The 22,379-nt window shown below is 38.4% G+C and overlaps 2 protein-coding genes across 4 annotated transcripts in view; one reads left to right on the top strand and one right to left on the bottom strand.

Annotated features, from left to right (window-relative positions):
- The window catches only part of LOC107226948, a 110,486-nt gene that overhangs the window by 9,538 nt on the left and 78,569 nt on the right, over positions 1–22,379 (bottom strand). The window contains exons 1-2 of one of the 3 annotated variants that reach the window (XM_046734673.1): positions 12,016–12,074; positions 5,965–6,781 (exon numbers count right to left, since the gene is read on the bottom strand). In XM_046734673.1, coding sequence (XP_046590629.1) covers positions 5,965–6,139 — 175 coding nt within the window. In that variant the 5' untranslated portion in view covers positions 6,140–6,781; positions 12,016–12,074. Of the gene's footprint in view, positions 1–480; positions 586–5,964; positions 6,782–12,015; positions 12,075–22,379 lie in introns of those variants that run through there. The other 2 variants (XM_046734672.1, XM_046734674.1) reach the window with 2 other exon arrangements.
- Positions 1–22,379, top strand: part of LOC107226920 (tyrosine-protein kinase transmembrane receptor Ror) — a 126,349-nt gene that overhangs the window by 30,738 nt on the left and 73,232 nt on the right. The window lies entirely within an intron of this gene.

Here is a 22,379-nt window from a genome sequence, read left to right as displayed (position 1 = left end):
CGTCATTTCAGAATCTATACTTTTTGTCAACTTTTCTTTGTTCTCGTCAAATAATTGCAATCATGATGAAAAAAAAAGAAATCATACAAACACGAAAAATTGTAAACATGAGTTTAGATCTTCACTTTACGACGGTTCACATCGTGTTTGGAAAGCAATAATTTTTCGCAAATACGGTAACGTAGATGTATTTTCCAAAAGTGAGCAGCAGCGCGATGATAAAAAAGAAAGTGTTTCATCTAATTTCTCGAGAATAATTTTTTCTTCTTTTTTCGACTAAACTGAATACTCACAGAGTGAAATCGAAAGTTATTTTAAAACGAAAAATCAAATCGTCATCCGAACTCTTGTTTATAATTTCTAAATAAAATGATCGTCACTCGTTTGCAAATCAAATTTTCAATACGCGTACAAAAGAGCCGAATAACGAAGTTGTAACGCGTGTTGGCGAAAAAGTACATCGATCACCGATTGACGAACCTCCTTCTAATCAACGATCGACTTCAACGATCAGGCATCGTCGTCATTCGATCAAGCACACATGTGGGTTCAAGAAAAAAGCTTAGGTGTGTCCGAGGCTGGTCATGACGGCAACACTACTAACCACGTCGGCTTTGGACCAGCAGAGCAGAGCAGAGCTTCACTTAACTTCTCTTCTCTTCTCTTCTCTTCGCTTCTCTCCTCGATCAACGTTCCAACACGGTTTCCTTACTCACTCCTCCTCGTCCTCGTCGATCCGCCAACCCGCAACTATTTAAATCTTTTGTAGTTTCACTATATCTACACCACCACCACCACCACCACCACCACCACCACCACCACCACCACCACCTATACTCTGTTTCGCAAACGATTTCATCTCTCTGCACGCGCTTTTAATGCATGACATTTTTCACTCAGCGTTTCTTTTTAAACGAAGAACGTTTTTCTCTATCTGCAATTTTCATCGAAAAAATCCAGTACAGTCGAACAATTACATCGAAACATCGCAGTTGTTGTAACAAACAAAAGCAATGGTTAAAATTTACGAACGATCAGGAATCAGCTATTGTTAATCGGCAAAGATATAATATTCGTCCGGCAGAATGAAATCTGAATTCTTAAATTTAATAATTTCTACCCAATTTTATTGTCTTAAATTCATTTTCAATTTCTCGTTTTCAACATCACCTTTCACTGTAACGTGTTTATACAAACCCTTAATCTTGAAGGTATTATATAAATATCTGTGAAAATAAAACGATCTTTGAATCTGAATCAAGAATTTATCAGGGTACTCGAAGCCCCGGAGAACATTGTGTGAAATTATTGTTATTACCTACGTATAAAAAAAGAGTTTAGAAAAATCAAAGTTCGTAAAATGAGTTATAATAAACTGTCACGTGTAAAACTAAAAATGTCATACACGTACGCTAATACGATGCGTACAAAGATGTTGTAAAACAAGCCGACATTGATTCACGATCTTTTTGTCGTACGGTTCGCCCGAAAAATATGGTTGGATACATATCTCAGTGAGTATGTAAATGAGTATGTACGCACGTACATACATATTACTTACAGGAGGTACATAGGTACAAGAACGAAAAGCAAGCTGATCATTAATATCTCGTTGTCGGGAGTAATTAACGTCGAAGAAAAATTACAAGAGTAGGGGAGAATAAGGGGCAAGGGGTGATTCTCGAATAAGTTTCGAGTTACGGAACTCGCTGGGTGGCAGCTGCGGAAGAATAATTCCCTGATCCGATCGGGCGGAAGTTGAAGAAAAATAAAACGGTGGGGGGGGGGGGGGGGGGGATGAGCGAAAATGAGACTTGGAGAAGAAGAGAAACAAGAAAAAAAAAAAAAAAAAAATTTTTAAATGAGAAACGATCATAATTAGAAGGTGAAGGATGAGAAGATTAATTAAAATTAAAACCGAGGTAATAAATTTTATATTACAAGAAAAAGTATCGAAGGGGAATAAGAAAAAAAATGGAAATCCTTTCCGCGATTAGGATTGTATTAAACTTTCGTTTTAGGTGGCAGAAGCAGATTCTATGCGTAGTGGGAAAATAAACGAAGGAAAACTTCAAAGGATCAAACTGTTTCACCGCGAATCCTCTCTCCACGTTTTTTTTTCACTCGTCTTGTTCATTTCTTTCCTTCTCACTTTTCAAGTCTTTTCACCGTTTATTTATACAATTGATATTTCAACACGTTTCCCTCGTTTCTACTCTGTTTCAGGTTGGTATACGCGCTTACACGTATGGTACATACAACACGTTGCCTGGGACAGGTGTGTGTATATATATATATTATATATACACATGTACATAGGACTCACTCTGCTATGCTGGTGCGTTGAAGAATGGTGAAGAAAGAAAAAAAAAAAAAAAAAATAGACATGTAACAACACGTGGAATTTAATGGGTAAGCAGGAAAATGCCCGTTAATTTTCTCATGTATTTGTTTCACATAAAATTATGCTACAGCGGTTACATCACGTGTTATATAAAATCGTGCCGCAATTGCAGTGATTTCGAACCCGGTGCAAGCACAATATATATGTATAAAAACAAACAGTTCGATGATACGCGTTAAACCGGAAGTTCATATAACCATTGCCAATTCTGGAAAATTGCAGAGCCGCGTTTGTTTTGAAATAGCGTAATCGAAATTCAAGGCTGTGGCGGAGGAGAACACAGCGGTGCTGCACTGACGACGAAATGGGATATGAACTCTGGGATGCGGTTGCCGCAGGTTGCTGCGCGGACAGGCAAACGTTTCCATTGCGAGTGTGTTACAAGTATCCGTGAGATCAACTCCGGGGTAAATCTGTTATTGTGATTACCGTTATACCGGCGGGCTACTACTCTCTATTCGTTTACACAAACCATATGCAGCGTGCTGCAGCCTGCAACAGACCGTCCGCTTATATTGTTGGATAATGGATACCTTGATGCGCGAGACGCGATACCGGAGTCCGTTGTGTACCTAACTCTGGCATTAGAAAACTGGTTGACCTCGACCGCCGATCTGCGATTGTAAAGAACTTGGAATAGCCGAATTGCACGTATTTGTACACCCGGATGGTCTTGGGCACCTGTTATACACCTTTCTGAGATTTGTGATCCGAAACGGATAAATTTTTGCGGATGGAAAAAATTATTTTAATCAATTTCAATGGGAAAGATTCCTTGTAACGAGTGGAATTATATTGAGCGGAAATATATCGAGCGGACTTATAACGAGCGGATTTATATCGAATGGAAATATATTGAGTGGTCTCGTAACGAGCGGACTTACAGCGAGTGGATTTATATCGAATGGATTCATAAAGAGTGCAAATATGTCAAGCGGAATTATAACGAGTGGAAATATATCGAGCGGACTTGTAACGAGTTGAATCGTATCGAGGAGATTTATGAGGAGAAAAAGTTGTGCTATCACTTGTTTTCTGAGCTCTGCTGGATCCGAATTGACGGTTATATGTTTTGATCGATTATGTGAACCCGAGAAATAGTTGAAGATTTTGAGAGCTGGACCATCGTGTAGTGTGGTATAAAACGTCATATTGTTTGATATAAGAATAGTCACGAACGCGTGAAGCTGCCAGCCAGCCTGCTTTATTATTAAAGAGGAAAACACCGACCGCGTGTTCCGAGATATTTTAAACACGACCGCCTTTTGCCACGAAGCTGAGAATGCGCGGTAGAAAGATATTATATGTAGTATATAAAATACGTTACGTCGAGTGAAGATTCGTTAATTTATCAATTGCAGGCTGATCCGAGATTTTTTAGTTAAAAAAAAGTTAACTTCGAAAGTGCTGAAAATAATTCTTGTATCGAAATTTGTATCGCTGCTCTGTGTGATTCGGTGAAAAATAAATAAAACTAGAGAAGAGTTTTAATTTACAAACTAAAACAAATCGAATTCTTAGTCCATCAATAATTCAGTCTGTTATAAATTTTATGATCAGTCAGCTAATATATGATAGGTGATTCAAAACGGTGTTTATTATCCTCGTCAATCATAACGAATCGAGAAGAACGATACGATTCGAACAACTGGTTATAATTTTAATTTATCAATCCGAAGGATAATGTACACAGTACGAATAGGTAGTGAAATTTTTTTTTCTCTCGGTGAAACTAAACTTCTAGTTTGATAAAAAATTATCCCAGATCGCTATAGATTCCATTTGACACTTGATCAAGAATTATAGAATCTTCTTCCGCTTCTACTTTCCTTTGAAACAATGTATAATTCTCTTATCTTACCATCTCAATGTGCCTCTTGATGAAATTTTAATCAAAGATTGTTGCAACGTTCTCAGTCGCCAGTAAACCGATATCCTCTCATCTCCGCTCCTCACCTTTCTTTAACAGCGGTGTCGAAAGCTCTCTCTCGAGACAAAGAGAGAGAAAGTTGAAGAGTAAAACTCTCCTTCGCAAGGATAATTGCTAATTAACCAGACTCAATTAGCGCTCTGCACTTTAAGACACTGCCGCGGTGGGTGGTGTCCGAATTTCTCACAGCTCTCTGAATAATTCTAAATTATCCATCGTCCCTCTCGCGGTGCGGAGAATAGCGGAAACAACGGCAGCACCAACGGGGCAATTATATCTCCGGTCTAGCGTAACTTTCATCGGTATAAAAATGTGTCGGGAAAGAATTGAGAGGAGTAAAAAAAATTCAACCCGGAACTCTGTTTTTTTCTTTTCTTTTCTTTTCTTTTTTTCACGAGGAGAGGAAAAATGAGGAAAAGAAAAGTGACAAAAATTGAAAAATCGAATCAGGGTATTCGCAGATCCGCGCACACGGAATTTTACGACAGCTGCGAAACTCGGACTGGCGGGAAACAACCGTTGCGGAAAGCTTCGCCGTTTTTACCAAAATAGTTTTCAATCTCTGGCGAGCAGCTGGCGCTGGGCTCGGCTGACCATCGGCGACTCGCCAGCTAGTCCAAAAGCTAGGCGAGGGGCTTTTCTATTTGTAGTTTATAACCGAGGCGGCTAGTCTGCAGCGCCACGAAACGCTGCAAGCCGTCAACACCGTCGAGTAAAAAATACAGGCCTGCCACAACAACGCGTCTCAAATTTACCAAACTGACAAAAAAAAAAATAAAAATATTTCGCGCTTCTTCACTGACGGAGTCGAGAAACTCGGGGACTCGAACGAACGAAAGTTATTTTCGTGTTCTCAGCTGATTCGAATTCTTGACCTATACTCTTTTTTCGTACACTACAGAGTACAATTTTGATTTTCGTTTTTTTACGATTTTATCAAGATACCTACATACTGCGTATTAAATTATTGTCAAGTACGTGAAATAGGGGTAAAAATTTGCCGAAAAATCAATTGCTGGTATTTGCGTTATAGAATTATTCCCAGATTGCGAGGAAAACGAAAATTTTTAAACATGTACAAAACATCTCAAAATTATCCAAAAAGTTTTTCCTTAATCAAAGAAAGGCGTTTTGCGCGAAGATTTTTATTTTAAAGTGAACGGATTAAAATTATCGTACACGCTTTTGAGACAGACTCGCTTTTCTCTAAATTTTCATAACCCTGAATTTGCACTTCGTTATCCCTTTTATTACTACAACTTATAATTCTGAAGTCGGAATTCCGAGGAAGTTTTTGATAACGATATTCTCAAATTTGAGGTTCAATTCTTGCCCAGAAACCAAAAAATCAGTCGATTCTTATCGTGAATATTGAATCAGTTTTTTTTTTTTTTTTTTCATCTTTTTGTCTCGACTGTTTTGAAATTCCGATTATGAAGATAATATTATCGAAAGAAAAAAATTCTTTCAAAGTGATGAATTCAAGCTTCGTTTCTCGTTCCAAATTCAACTCGTCCAAGTGTGTTTTCAATTTTGATTTCAAGTTTGGCCAAATTTCATCGGTTCATCGATCAACGATTGTCGAATATTTAATAAAAATCAAAAATCCAGTACAAATATCGTTCCTCACCTTGTTCAACCTCGGCGTTTATGTTGATCGTCCTGAGGCGCAGTTCCTCGTTCTCGTATATCATTCCGCGTGACGACTTCCGGTCGAGACGTCGATTCGGTTTTATGCTGATGTCTCTTCGGCGGGTCCGCAGCATCGCGGTGCCCCCAAGGTTGACTCCCGATCCGGCCATCATGGCTGATCCAAAATACGGCAAAATCTTGATTCAAGTAGATTGCGTAAATTTGTCACTCGATCGGATTAAGAACAAACAAAACAGAATTTTTTTCCTGCTCAATATCACTCTACCGCACTTGTCACAGTGTTTAAGAAAGAAATCAAACTTTTCACTCGATTTATTTCAAAAATTTCTCTCTTATCTTTCAACCCTTGTTTCCACGTTCATCGTCGTTGAAACACCTTATTCATTTTTATATCGTAATGCATAGTTCGATGTTCACTTTCGCGTTAAAAAAACTAAAAAGTCAAACACACTTCTTCTTCTTCTTCTTCTTCTTCTTTATTTCACACCGAGTAGCGTGTAAATGAATTTTCCTCTCCAGAAGCGTTTATTCCTGAACATTGACGCATATTGAAAAATCGAATAATTTTCAGAAAATAACTTCAGACAAGTTGTCACCGCGTCACGCGATGCTTTTCAAATTTAATTTATCGTTCAGCTCTTCGATCACGAACATCCGATGCAGTGTTCCGAATGATTTTCCAGCTCTCATCCGTCTTTCCCGAAATTCGTTAAGACGTCTGAATTCCCTCCCTCCTTTTCCCAATTTTCCCTCCTCCTTTCTCCCCCCTTCTTACCTTATCCGACCTCGAGAATCTGAAACAACAACGAAACGAATCAAATTTCGACTCAATAAAATTCTTCTTCCTTATTTTCCTCCCGATCTTAAACGTATATGTACACATGTTGCCCAACTCTTCACCCTTTTCTTATTCACCTTTGTTGTCTGCGCTTTTAATCGCTCTCCACTTGTGCTTTTCCTATTATACGTACGTGTCTCCTCTAACTCTCCCCGATCACAAAATTTGTTTTCGAAGAAAATCGAGCGAGGATGGATCACGCGCCTCGGTATATAATTACAAACATCGAGTAAACACGTTCCTCGTGTATGCGTATGTATACATGTAACGTAAATATATCTATACACGCGTGTTCTCGTAACTAACCATCTCGGAACTTGACGCCGTTCTTCAATGTTCCCAGTAATTACAGGTGCATGGTCGTACGTGGAAGCTACAGGTAGGTATAATAATTCAGCACACCCTCCTCGATATTCGTTCATCAACGTGTAAAATTTTTCATTTTCTCAGTTTTTACCTTTTTTCCCTCCCCATGAATTTGAATAATCTTTCCCACTTAAGGTTTGTCTTAGATTTTTATCATGAATTAAACGTTTCTCAGAAACATACCTAACGGAGATTGTAGAAAATCCATCAAAGAATTATTACACAATTTATTTCATCTTACAGTTTGACGGCCGGATTTAGCGAAACATATTGCCAAAGAAAGTAAAACAATTCCCAAACAAAAACATTTATAACTCAATATAATGAAATTATTTTAAAATACCCGAGCTTTATAAGCTTATCCTTTAGCCCTGGCTTTAGTTGCGTGTCTGGTTCAAAGGTGAATTTTTTTCTTTTATTCCCCACGTACTTTGTTCTATTTTTCATCATCTGAAATTCAAATGTACGTATAAGATAATCTACTCGTCTATGTGTATAAAAACCCTGCTTTCAAGCAGAAGAAAAACGCAGAAAAATTCGAAGGAATTTTATTCACACACACACACACACACACACTTTGTAAGCACACGTGAACGAAAATCTAATAACGCTCGGTCACAATCAGATTTTATTTCCGTTTGTAGGAGGGGAAAAATCCCCTGACATCCACTCTCTTAACGTGCAAGCTTTGCCGCTCCGAAAATTTCGGAAGATAAATACGTTTCTGTATATTATCAGGTGTAATTTATATTAATTCTCCAAAAGCAGGAACGACGATAATTCAACTTTATATAAATGACACAAACTTTTTGTCTGTCTGACAATCTCTCATAATAATAATAATTGTTACCCTCTTGTTTGCAAACCTGCGATATAATTACAACGTATAACAATAAAAATTGTAGCCCACCGCGTGTTTGAAAAATAATTTGTTTTCCCCATTTTCGTGGACAGGAAAAGATAAACTCGTAAAAAATATGTGAGTAAAGAATTTTATGATTTTCTCTCTTTTGTCTTCTTCTTCTTTACTTCGCTATGTCATTGTTTTGAAGACGTTTGCACATGATCTGTATACGAGACAGTAAGTTTGTTATACTATGAGAATATAAATTTATACATACACGCGTGGAAAAAGTTTAAAGCTCGAGTCGTCGTATTTTTAGCTGTGCAGATCTATCGGACGAAAAAAAAAAAAAAAAAAGAAGAAGAAGAAAATGGAGACGAAGAAGGAGAGCTAAGACGTCTTTTGTATTTGTTTTCAATAGTCCAGTTCGGGAGATAATATCGTATAAAATAATGTCTGCACGCGGCTTACAGTCACGACCTAGCGTGGTGAATGGGCTTGGCTGGCTGATCAAACAAACTTTTATACATTCAAGAATTTGATTGAGATTCCCTTCTTCCACCGCGTCTTAGTCATACCTACAATCAGTCAGGTACCAATTATGGGACACCGCTTGGAAAGAATAAGAAATGAAATTCTTCGACAAATCGGGAACGACGATAAAGCGCAGTGATAAAAGCTCTCAAAAAGTACGCGGTAAATTTTATAAAACATCATCAAGAATCTCGATTGGATTCGATTAATTGTTAAAAAAATTTAGGTTCACGCGTGTTTTCTTTTTTCTTACGTTTGTTGATAATTTGTTAACCGTCGAGTTAAAAATCAATCATTTTTTGCAAATTTTATTTCTAGATCGTCTGTGAGAATTTATAAAATTAATGTATGCCTAAGTTGCGTTCATTTTTCTAAAAGAAAAAAAAAAAAAGAAAGAAAGAAGTTTCCGAAAACAAACAATACGAAATTAAGAATCGATGTTTAAATTGTTGATCGATTGTAATTTTAGAATATTCTTTTCTGACTATTTTTGATTTGATAACTACTCAATTTGGGACTGTGAAATTGACAAAAAAAATTTTTTACTTAAAACTCAACAACATCTTAAATTTCCTTGAACAATTTAGAACGATCCGCAGTAGCTTTATTTCACAAAGCATTATTCGACAAGAAATATGTTATAATTTATGATCGTTTCTACATGTAGCTGACGGCATAGCGATTAATCAACGACGAGACGATCGATTAACAAGAAAAAAAAAAAAACAAAAAAAACGTACAAGTCGTCACAAAGAAAAAGGGGAATAACCTCTTCCGTTTACCGTAGTTTAACAAATTTCGTTTTTAACAATACTAAACAGTATACATACCCGTGACATAATAACTTTCAGTGGGAATTTATTGATATTATAAGTTACATGTAAAGTTTCACTTTGAATCAAACTTATAATGTCAAGCATTTGGATATCTATAATAATACAGTTGGCAGATGAACGGAGCTTTTTTTTTTCAAATACTAAATCAGAATAATCGAGACACGAGGAAAGAAAAATGATGTGACGTCATAATCAGCACGGGGCGAATTCGATAACATCCGTTATCAGAAATTTTCAGTCTGGATTACAGATGTAAGATTTTAATTTCTTTCACGTACGTAATAATGTAAAAAATACTTTTTTCTTACTACTACTATCAACGGAAAAACTTCAAGACTTGTTTATCAACGTAAAAAAGATAAAAGCAAGCTTTACAAGTAACAAGCGAAGGTTTTGGTTATTATTCGATGTTTAGAATAGAAAATTTATTCGTTCAGAGACTCAAAAAAAAAAAAAAAACTTTGTTTTTTTGTTGACCAGTGTAATGGAATGATCGGATTGCCGCATAATATTTACTTGACAAAAGCTCGACCCCCTCCCATCATTTTGCTATATTTAAATTTCCCCCATGCCCGACAAGCTACTCATTGGCAAGCACTATAATAACCAAATCGAAGGTCAATCGAACTTCGATCTTTAACGGTTTACACACGCCTACGGACTGCAAAGCTCCGGAAAAGTAAATCTCAGGGGGTAAAATATACATGTAAATATATACGGTGCATTCCACGTCAAATCAACGGGTCATCGGCCTCACCTCCTCGGATTTTCACGTCAAATAGATTTTTTCATTCGTTTCAGCCAGAAACGGTGCCTCTAATTTTTCAAAATTTTTCCGTCATTCCGATAAAGTGTGGCGACCCGAAATATCCTTTACACGAAGAATGGACGTTTCCAAAATCGTTGAAATTTTTTTCGTTAAATCAGGTACTCTAAAACACATCTTTTCCCCATGTTTTTTTTATCAAGAAGAAAAATTCGAAAATTAAAAAAATATTCAAGAAGCTTTTTGAAGCCGGAAGTTTTCGTGCTGATTTTGATTATTGGATTCGAAACTAAGGGTAAAAACGAGATGCTTGAATCGTTTGTGTTTCCTGATATAAGGATCCTGAGAAGATGAGGAACCGTAAGAATAGAACGAGTATAATATAGCGAAGGGGTATTTTAAAGTGGTGAGTTTAAAGTGCATCGCCGATGTTGTTCGGCCGCAAATGGAACCGTCAAATAATTGGCGATGCAGTTATATGCACAGACCACATTCGAATGGATTCGGTACATATATAAGTAGAAACGAGAAATTCGAACGACTTCCGTTCCTCCTTCATACTTCCTACATACATGCATAAGAAAACACACGTCCCTCTACCTACCTACGTATAATAACGTACCTATGCGTAAAACGCGCGTGACTTAAACATCGCACGAGCTGGCGTTGGTGTAAAAGTAGACGTTAAACAGACCCGTTTATACACACTACGATGACGGAGCATTACTGATATTATTATCTGACGTGGCGTTAGAGGGAAAGAGAAGGAAGAGGTCAGTGGCGGCAGATGGGAACCCTCCAAACTCTCCAAACACAACTTTGCAACCTCGGCGCGGCGTCGTTGGTTCCTTTAATTTCACAAGTAACGAGGAGTGATCCGCGAATCGAGTTGGTCTTGAAAAATTTGTCGAAACAACACCGTGATCCCGTGTGAAGTTGAAGCAACTCGAAGCTTTTGCGACGTAAAGTTTCAATGGAGAGGTTGGAGTCAGATTATCAAAAACAATTCGAAGTATTGGTCATTCTTCCATAATGATTACAACGAGCTTTGTATCCTCACAATTACGTCGATCTCGTTCCAATTTTACGTTGGATCTTGATTAAAGTCGCGATTTAAAACTTTGTCTTTTATTCGTTCGATCGATATTCAACCAACGTCTGACAAGTTAACGACGCTGACGGTATAAGTTGAGTTTAACGAAACTGTAGAAGAATGAGACGGAGAAGGATAAACGTTAGGTTTTACGGAGAGTTCTGTTTACCCGATGTCATTATACCGTACGTATTTTAGATCGCAGTCATAGCCACTCACAACAAACACTCTTCTCTTCTTTGGCTAGTCTGGCGTCTTAGTTTTCACGAATCGCATTTATCGAGCTTTAAAAAGCTTACGTCACACCCTGCTGCAGCGCAAACCACGGCCCTTATCCCCCTCCGTAAACTGCGTATACAATTGAGTTTAAACATGATTTAAACAACCTTTGATTACTCGATTCGGTGCGTCGCGGGGCCTCCGAGTCAAAATGGCGTCCTAGTTCAAAGATTTTTCTCTTAAGAGGGATCAAAGGTGGGAAGAAGCGAACGACAAGCTTTTGTCGCCGTCGATCGTCGGGCTTTCATGTTCACCGACTAACTATATAATCGGTATATGTATGTATACACACGTGCACGCGAAGGATTCGTGCATGCACCGACACCATGATTTTCCATTAAAGCTTTGGGACAGCTACTTAATAATGAGGTTAAGCGCGTCGCCTACCACGAGAACATGCAGCAAGTAACACGCAGCGACTGACTAATTGCGATGTCAAACTCGAAACTGTATTTCCGCGTGACAAACTTACCCGTCCGAGTACCGCGTGAGAAACTCGACTGGAAAGTTTCATATCTTCAGACCGTGTAAGAGGAGCTAGAAGGATAATAATGGAGGGTGAGAAAAGAGAGAGAGAAAACAGTGCCGCTCTGCAAGCTTCGAGAAAACTTGAAAAACCGTACGTTTACAAAGTATGTAGATTATATGTATGACATACGTTTCCAATTAACATCGAGACTGATATTGCAGACGATTGAATGATTCGTACAGGAATAAAGAGTTCGCATCGACCGTCTTGTTACCTCTCCGTGAACATCGCGTAGGGTAAAACATTAGACAGTACCGAACGTTGTCCGATGTTTGTTCAGTGTTTTTACCACTTACAAAAAAGGTGAAGTAGATTTGAAAATAAGGAGAATTGAAGAGAGAAAAATAAAAGCGACAAAGTCGAAAGAAATGCAGAGGTTAAACGAAATTCCCGACGAAAATAACCGCACACCATGCCCGACTGCTTGAATACCTGACAGCCCAGCGTAAACATAGGGCAGTAAGCTTAAGGCGCTTCTGATCTTCTGGTTGGCTTCAAATCCAACCCGGCCAATATCTTTAAGACAAGCGCGATATAAATTATTTGTAACTTACTTCCGGTATTTAAAACCGGAATGTTATAACGACTAAAAACAAGGGATAACCGAAAAAAGTCCAAGTCAAACCGACAGGTTACAAACCCACCATAGCTGACTTGGTCGATCGGTATCAATGACAGAATCGTTGGAACTCGTACGAGATGACAGAGTTTGAAAAAAAAACGTCAGGTACGATCTTCGATGAAGCACAAACACAAACACACCCACACATGCACGGTGTCGACGATCTAGTTATCACTCACGTTTTGAGTTGAACGATAATAGGGAATACCAAAGGTGTGGTAGTTTCTCCCTTTCGAACCGTAACCGCGACACTTGGCACACCGATGAATAAAGGAATCGGAAAAACTGATTCCCAAGCTTCGCGGTCTTCCTCCACCTCCTCGCGGAGGCAAGAAACCCACCCTTCGAAGCTGCTAGTCGGATGGGGGTGAGCTTCTAAGCCGAGTTAGTATAGCCGGGCGATGTGGAGTGTGGACCAGTGGCGTTTCCCAGAGCGTCCGGAGTCCACTAGGCAGCGCCGACTCTCAGGCTCTCCGATACTCGCGTTACTCTCATCTCGGTTTCTCTCTTCATCCGGCAGTCCCGACCCTCTCTCCGTCTCACCGCCGCTATCTTACAAATCTAAAATTACACCCAGAAACTCTGGACGCCACGGGTTGTACGTGTACATTATACACAAACTTATCCTCTCCCTCTCCACATCTATATATCTATAATGCCCGGCGTTAAAACGCCTTCCGACTTCGGCATGCTTGCAGGGCCAAACACCCCCCCACCCCCCCCCCCCCCTCAGTCACTCTCTCTTTCTTATTTTTTCTCGAGGTGACCGACTACTCAACTGCAGTTTCTATTCACGAACGCACAACGCGTGTGTAACTCATTCCCCACACGGAACATTTACTTCCGATGAACGTACCGTGAACATCCATGATGGATATGAAATACACCTCTATTAGACCATCCATTTCAACCGAAATGAACTACATTAAGGCTCCGTTAGAGATCCAAATATTCGCGCGTTGAACCATCTATCAGAACTCTAGTAGATATCCACATAGATCTTCATTGGAGATATCATGGATTTTATGGGAAAGAAATAAATACCTTTAACCGACGTTGTTTTTATATCGTCCAGTCCAGTTTACGTGCGAAACGAAAGGGCCGTGATTTGAGACCATTCACCTCCTGGCGGTTGTCTATAGTACCTACAATTATGTGCATGGATATTCATAGACAACCAATGGATATAAATCACCGGTTTCAATCTGACCGTCGATGTCGTTGATTTTTGTAGATAGACATCAGAGATTTACCACGGATATGGATCTTTTATGGAAACGTGGATCCTGTATGGACCTCTAATGGAAAGAGTGTTCCGTGTGGGTCGAGTTCACCGGTCTTCGAAATCTTCATTGAATCCAACTCGCAGGAGAGGAGTCGCTTCCTGAAGTCGGGAAACGAGTGTAGAAATCGATCCGGTATTCGGTAAAATTTACCCCATCATGAAGCTTTCGAGCATTGTTGTGTAAACTCGCGAACATGATCTAAATATCTACATTACCGCCTTGCCAGTTCCTTGAAACAAATCAATCAACGTCGTCTCGCCTGTTATGATGGCCTCAATGCCTGACCACGTCAGTTTTTCCGATTCATTGATAGTGAGACCGTCACTACATAGCATGTAATATTTTTTTCAACTGTACCCAAGGTAAGTGTACCAGTCATCGATCCTATCCCAATTATTAACATTTTTTGTTTGTATCTGTTTGATCCTTGGTTCCAATGTTACGAAAAAATAAATTTTCAGTGTCTAACCCTCTAGCAATTGGTTTTAGCTATCAACAAATTCACAACTTGTGCCCTAAATTTAACAATTTTTAACAACAAAACGGTTAGTAATTGGATCTAAACGTGTCGATAACCGGTACACTTTCCCTTACAAGCAACAGTCGTTCCATACGACGACGATGAAGTTACCAAACTTAACGATGGTTCCGGAGCGTTAATTACAGGTCGTACATTTCGCGACGAAGCGAAGCATCGAGTTTCGATACCGGTGATCAATTGTCGCGATGAAAATTGACACGATACGAAAACGTCGCCTGATATCTGACGATCTCGTGAACGATGTCGGACATCGGTTTATAATGGAATAGCGTTGATCATCCGTAGGGGGAATGGACCGAGTTAAAATGTAGGCCATACTGCACACCGAAATACGCAAAGGCCTTTCGTTAGTTTAGTGACACACGAGGTTCGTCGTAACCGCTCGGTGAGAAAGAGGGAAGACGATGAGACTAGCTAGGAGAAGAACGACCAGAGTAAGAAGATCGCGATAAAGAGGAAGAGTAACGCCCTGTACAAGACCGAGGACAGGTGGACGTCAAAAGCACCGAATCATCCTTCCTCCAAATAACTCGTTATAGCATCTCGAAGTGCATGCTGCTCTGCGTGTAACGTACAAGCCCAACGCTAATCTACTGAAATTTGATGGAAAACGTTATGCTCCTTATGAATTTTACCTTCGTAACTTCTATTTTGATTTCTCCTCTCGTCATTGTGGTAATTGCGTTCAAATTTTAACATCTTATTTATCAAAATCTCGCGGAAATTTGAAATTAACAGAAAAATAACTACCAGAGCAGTGATGCTTCACGATTTTCTTGCGAGTTGTGCACCTATTGTATAATACCGCGATTTGTTATTAGATTTATAAACAATTCCCAGAACAAATTCCGTTTCTTCTTTCTCAATTTTCAAACGGTTGTTAAAACAGAATTTATACGTTTATGCATATATGCATATATGTATATATATATATGTATATATATGTATACGTAATATATACATCGTGGTAACAGCGGCGCCACGTTTATGCCAGCTGTATATCGTTTACCGCAATCAGACTGTCCTAAACGTTTATTGATCATCTAATATCCCCGAAATCTTTAAGCTTCAACTTTGAGGTCGATGTCTTTGATTTTTTGTTGTTTTTTTTCGCTTTCTTCTGTATCTCTTTTCTTAAATAAAAATCGGTGCGAAATTATGCTAAATTAATCGTTTTTACCATCAATCGAAGCTGTCGTCTAAAACATTAATCGCACAGTAGTGGTTTTTACAATCAATACGTCCTTGGCATAGAATATTATTTATAATTTGTCTTCGGTTATCGAGCTTGAAAATTTTTTCAAATTTTTCACCAAAATTTTCAGAAAAGAGTCTTTCGACACTTTTGTAAAAAAAAAAAATTCTGCAGAGATCTAAGCAATGCTTTTTCACATACATTGTAATTATCTAATATTCAATATCTTACTTGCTAATTTCAAATAAGAATAAACAAGTCTTTGCGGATGAATAAAATAATATACGTGTACAAATATCTGGAGTTACAGAGTCTTGTATGAAATTTTGCTTCAAGTTCCACTTGAGAAACGACTCCTGGTTGAGAAAGAAAACTTAATCGCTTTCTCGTGTACGCCTCAAAAGCTTCGTGTATGCAGTAGCTACGTGCATATTTGTATACATAATAGGTAGGTACTTTATTTGCATGTATATGTAAGCACACACACACATTCCAGGTGTATATATAGTATAGAAATAACATCCGGTTTGCGGAGTGCATACCAACGTGCATTTAATGCGTTATAAAAACTCTTGGTAAAATTTGGAAAAAAAAATCACGTGAAAAGATTAAACCTAAACCTATGACAAATGAAATTGTTCGGAACACGGATGAAAACAATGAAGTTGGAAAGGAGAGAGATCGAGGAAAGCTGAATTCCCGCCAAGTCGTTATCGCACCGCGTTGCCGTTTGTTAAGCGGTCGCTATTTTTGCAAATCGCTTTGTTTAACGCCACCAAGCGATTTAAACAACGTCGATCCCTTCCTCAGATTTATATATACGTATATTGTATACATAAGTAGGTGACGGTAGGCATATTATTATATGGATCAAGGTGAGGCGCCGGCCTATTACTATCATTATTATTTCACTCTCCATCTTTATTTTTGTCACTCATTCTGTAAAAATATACCATCGTCCGCCTTCTTCAACTTCTCATCGTCACTTCTATCCGTCCGATCTATTATTGTGCGAAAAAAACGAACAGGATCGCAGATTAAATCCGTCCACCATTGTTTGTTGTATAATCAGTCGATTTTACGAGTTAGAAAATTACCAACGGCATACATACGCAATTGTAATACTGTTATTATGTTTTCTATTTTTCTTCTTTCTCTTCGCGAAACGGAGAGGAGATTTTGCCGAAAAGGAAAAGAAAGAGAACAAAACAAATTGGAATACCGATAATTGTGAGGAAGAAGGAAGGTCGAAAAAGAAAATTTTTTTCTTTTTTTTTTTTCTTCGTTCCAACTGACGAGGAGCACGAAGGGTTTGTATCGACGAAGAAATTACTGATACGCGGATGGATTGAATAATGATAAAAACGCGTTTCACGGTTTGAATATCGAGAGATGAACGAGGGTCGGCGACATGATTGTGTACGTGCATACATACATACATGCATATATATATATATATATATGCGCACGTTGTAATTCAACCCCATATAACATACACGTGGTAGGTAGAGGGTTTAATTAACTCTCTTGTCTGCCGGTTGCACGCTGTTATCTCTGATTCAAGTTTCATTTTCCACCCCTCGACGCAGGCTCCTAAAAACGTGCTTTTTTTCATATTTACATTCGGGAGAGGGGAAAAGTGTATTGAATTTCCGCCTCCGCGCACACAAGGCTTGAAGTAGAATTTCGACGTGCGTGTAGCGGTTTCGTATTTCGATACCAGTTGAGGAGAAAAATGACGAATGTCGCTATGACGGTGACGAAGTTTTTTTCCATCGCACCGAAAAGCTTCGTGTTCTAACGATCAGCCTGGAATTCCAACACAAAAAAAAAAAAAATGCAAGAAAACGAAGAAGAGGAAGAATATCCAAATATAACCTGCCGACTTGTCCTCCATTTATACGACACATATTATTATACAATATGAACCTTGGCTGTATTTTCCTTTCGCGTTATTGATTTGCGTATTGATATTGAGGTGCGGGGTTGAAGTTCCGAAATTGAAAATTTACGAAAGCGCCAAATTCCGAATTATTTGACGGCGAAACTTGACGTAACGAAATCAAACTTTGGAGAAACAACAAAGTTTCGAATGGCCGGAAAACCGACGGGTCAAAGTTCCGAAACGCAAGATTCCGAAATAATAAAGTTTCGATAGTGTGAAATTCCAAAAATTAAAATATACTCACACAGCGTAGTTTAATCAACGAGTAGCTGTAAAAAAAAAATGAGAAAAACCGAAAATCAGAACGACCAGGATTCCGAACGTAAAAATATCGAAAATCCAAAACAAAAAAAGATCAAAGTGGTGAAATTTCACCAAACCAGAAAATTTGCAGAACTGAAAATCTTGGATCATTCGGTATTACGATGTTTCAGATCTTTAAATTTCGTCACTTTCACACTTTCGAAACTTTGACTTGTCAGACTTATGCTTTTTCAGCATTTTTTTCCCTCTCGGAACTTTAAGCTTCGGGTTTCGGACCATTCGAAACTTTGACGTTTCGTCAAAGTCTGATTTCTTTACTCGGAGTTTCGCCACGAAAAAAATTCGGAATTATACGCTTTCGGAATTTCAACCCCGCCCTGAAGTTAAAACGACAGATGTTTCGATCGTCCAGTCTTCGCTCGTGTATATAATATGCATCAATATTTAGCATACGCGTGTTTTTCTTCCTCACACCATTAATATCTCAGCCAGCTTGTCGTGCTTCGAGTCGCGGTGTACGAAAATTTGCGATTCACGTAGGCGTCGAAACCTTCTCGCGTCATTTTGTTTTACCTCTTGTATTTTTCCTCATTTTCTTTTTTATTTTTAATTAGCCTAGTACTCAGCAACACGTAAACACACCTTGACTATAAATAATATTTTCCACCGCCACCGGAAAACTTGCGCGTGATTTTTTTTATCCACAAATGAAAGGGAACGAGTTTCTACTTCTCGTGGAAAAAAAATTCATCGTTCGTTCTACCGTAAGAATAAACACAACTTTAGAACACCTGGATTTTTCTTCCCAATTATCTCATCGAATTTAATTTATTTCAATTTCAAACTGTATCTCTAACTGTCCAATAATTTAACTCAATCGACTTTCCTTTCATATGCATCGCAAATTCAATTTCACATTGAAAATTGCGGGATAATTGCCAAAATCGGAAACTAAATTTTCCTGTATTATTATAAATTCTCATCAAAGTATTGAAAAAAAATTACACTCGTCTAATATTATTATCGCTTCACGATGAAGAAAAATGTTGAACAAAATTCCGGATGAATTATAAGAATTCACCTCGTGTGCCGGAAATGGCTTCATTGAATGTAAAAATTCTTGTTCCCGATTATAATCCCTCTTCCAGCAACGACTATATTCGAATATATGTCTGTATATATATATATATATATATATATATATATACATACACATATATCAAGCTTCGAAACTTTCTAATGTGGCCTCTGCGGCATCGAAGCCGATAAAGAAAAGTCGGCTAAAGATACGAGTCGCGTAGGTGAAACGGTCGAGATTTCATCTTCCCTGATCCGGCCGCAGTAACGGGATGATGGCTCACTCGGTGTATTTTTATTCCATGGATACAAATTGCTTTAAGAAGATTTCGCCGTCGGCCGAAGGCGGTAAAAGCTTAGCTACGAGAGGCAAAGCGAGCCCCGTGCTTGCAGATGCGCCAGGAGCTTTCGAATAAGCTTTGTTATCCAAAGACGTTCGGACAGCTTTTCTCATCGACGTGCAAACAACGGCTGCCCGTTTGTTTTCCGTTGGTGAATTTCTTTCACCATCCCTTCTATTTCTCTTTCTCTCCTCCATTTCCTATTCTATTCACCAAATAATTTATCATAATTTTGCTAAAAAAAAAAAAAAGAGCAAGTCGGAAAAACACAGTTTTTTACGCGATAATTTTCATCGACATGAAAGAGAGAAGAAATTATGATCTCTGTGAATATATTGAACATTTTATAGAATCGATCGGAAGTTTGATCGATTTTTCAAAAATCGTATCACGCAATCGGTATTACTAAAATTTATTTCAGAGAAATAAAAATGGTATTTTCGTATCCGATAAAGTCGAATATGATAAAATGAACGAAAGGCTTCGTGGGAATTAATGACACTGACATTCCTGTTTTGAAATTCCGTTCGCACGGCGAAAGCGCATTATTGAATTATACCGCGCGGGATAAAATCGAGTTAGAGATTTTCTCCTAAAGCTTTCCCTCCGCTTTCCCCCAATTTTCCACTCGCTAATGAATCTGACGGTGAAAATTTCAACCAACACGTATATACAACCTTTCCAAAAATTTGTGGACAATTATATTTCGTTATCCCTGCTGGTGCAGAAAGCAACCGCGCCTAAAAGCTCGAGCCCGAAGCTTTTATATACCTACACATTAAATTATAATATATATATATATATATATACATCTACACTATACGTGTTATACACTTTGCGAAATATATATATATATTCGCCGATCATTCAGTGTAGCTATATATAATTAACCGCTTTGTGTCATTGAAATTGCGTCTTTTCAACGAAGATTTTTTTGATTTTCTTCTTTCTTTTTCTCTTGTTTTCATTCATTCGCTTCGTTTTCAGATTTTTATTTACGTTTGTTTCAACTCTGCTCACGGGAGAAGATTGCTTTCTCAGATCTTTACAACGAATCAGACGACGAAGAATAAAAGTGATTTTTTTTTTCCCACACACACCCAACTAAAAGTAATTCAATTTCTTTTTCCTCATCTCGTAGAATCTTTGTGAAACATTTTTGTCACTCGGCGAGATATCATCGCGGTTGAAAATTTAGCTATATATATTCGAGTTGAAAGAGTGTGCGAAAAAATAAGTTACAATTGTAAGTAAATAAATAAATATATGCGTTATATATATCTAAAAAAGTAAATGATTATATCGGTTCGTGAAAATGGAGAGTGAAAAAGCGTGCAGAGTAGATGGAATGTATATAATTAGAGAAAGCAGCACGCATATACTCGATGGCAGATGGTTCGGAAAATTCCAGGATTAGGAAACTAATGGAAATATCAAATTAGTGGTGCGGATAAAGGCGGAGTTGTGAACCGGATTTGCCGGTGTAAGTAATACCAACCTAATAGTAATAGGACCCGGAGCAATATAACCGTTTTTCCGATGCGTTAGATCCAACGCTGAAACGAACCCATTTAAGAACAACTGTAGCGAGTTATTCTCCCCCCTCCCCCCGTCGCCAACCAGCCGACTCTTGGAGCAATTACGCGAATTGGCAAAGACAATTTCTCCCCCGGGGTACCCCTCGGTCCTCTTCCCTGCCTCCCTAACCTCCATTCATTGCAGCACAGCACAGCTGCAATAGTGACGATAAAACCATTACTGTTTCAAAAGTACTCGATTCCAAGCTGAGGGCGTACTCCCGTACACGCGAGTTAAGGACGTACAGTCTGGTCAGAAAAGAAAAAAAACTGTGTAAACCAAGGTTAGAAAAGTCTCGTTGCGGTCATTAAAAATTTACACATAATTATTAATACGATATTGATTTTCGCCAACTGACAAATCTGGTAAAAGAGAGATCAGTAATGAAAAAAAAATCGTTCCAATCTTCAGGTTAAAAGGACTTAGCTTGAAATTCTGTTTTTGAAAATAATACGTTTGCAACCGTCGTGTTATTGGCTAAATATTGTACAATTTAATCAGTTCTTAGCGTCGTGCCTTGCGAGATAAAGAGGTAGGGAAAAAAAGGGGAAAAGAACACGATCTGTTTGTCCAGATGTGGTAAAAGCTGTGTACGAAAACAAAAAAAAAAAAAAAACGCACCGAGCTTGTCACTGTTTTCTCAAGACTCGATTTTCCCAACATTAGATTACGCGTGAAAATTTTTATAAAGTTAATCCACAGACCAATTTCAGTGAACAGTAACGCGTTACAGAACGTTGTATGAGTCTATAAAACGTACGTAACAGTATTCTGCGTGTTACAGGCATAGATGTTGAGAAGAAGAGATAAGAAAAAGAACGAAGCCGCATGTTCCAGAGTCCAATAAAAAATACACAATATAACAATAACATAAATAATAATAACGACAAAGAACAAGGTCAAAAGTCCTGACAAGATAATTGATCGACCATTGTCTACTTCCTGGATGTCTTGTACCTTATACTCGTGCGTATGTTGCACGATTGTATATGTGGTACATACACATATATATGGTGTAAAAGGTGCATGGGTTATGTTTTATTATAAGCTATGGGAGTGGCGTCGGAGGTTGATTTCTTGAACGATATCGGACAGCTGGATGGATGCAGAAGCCTCCGTCACACGAGCCGTGAGCCAACAAGAGAGATGAACGTTTTTAAATTACCGTGCAAGCATGGAAGCATGACACCATCTTCGTGGGTCAGTTGAAGTCGGATCGAATCGATTGGAGACGCGTGTGCGTCTACACGCGGTACACAATGGTAATATTGAGACAAGTATGAGAAGAAGAAGATATTATCCCTCTAGAGACGAACTGAGATAACAGTCGTGACGTTGTCCGGTGTACCTACCCATGATGCAAGGAAATAAGGTGAAGCGATGCGCACATGCGCTTCATTTGAAACAATCGTAAAACGTATCCAAGGCGATGTCGTGTAGGTTTGATATTTTGTCATT

This window comes from Neodiprion lecontei, chromosome 3 (assembly GCF_021901455.1).
Source record: "Neodiprion lecontei isolate iyNeoLeco1 chromosome 3, iyNeoLeco1.1, whole genome shotgun sequence".
NCBI classification, from domain to species: Eukaryota; Metazoa; Arthropoda; class Insecta; order Hymenoptera; family Diprionidae; genus Neodiprion; species Neodiprion lecontei.
The sequence above is the reverse complement of the archived record's forward strand: the minus strand, read 5'-3'. Positions and strand labels throughout refer to the sequence as shown.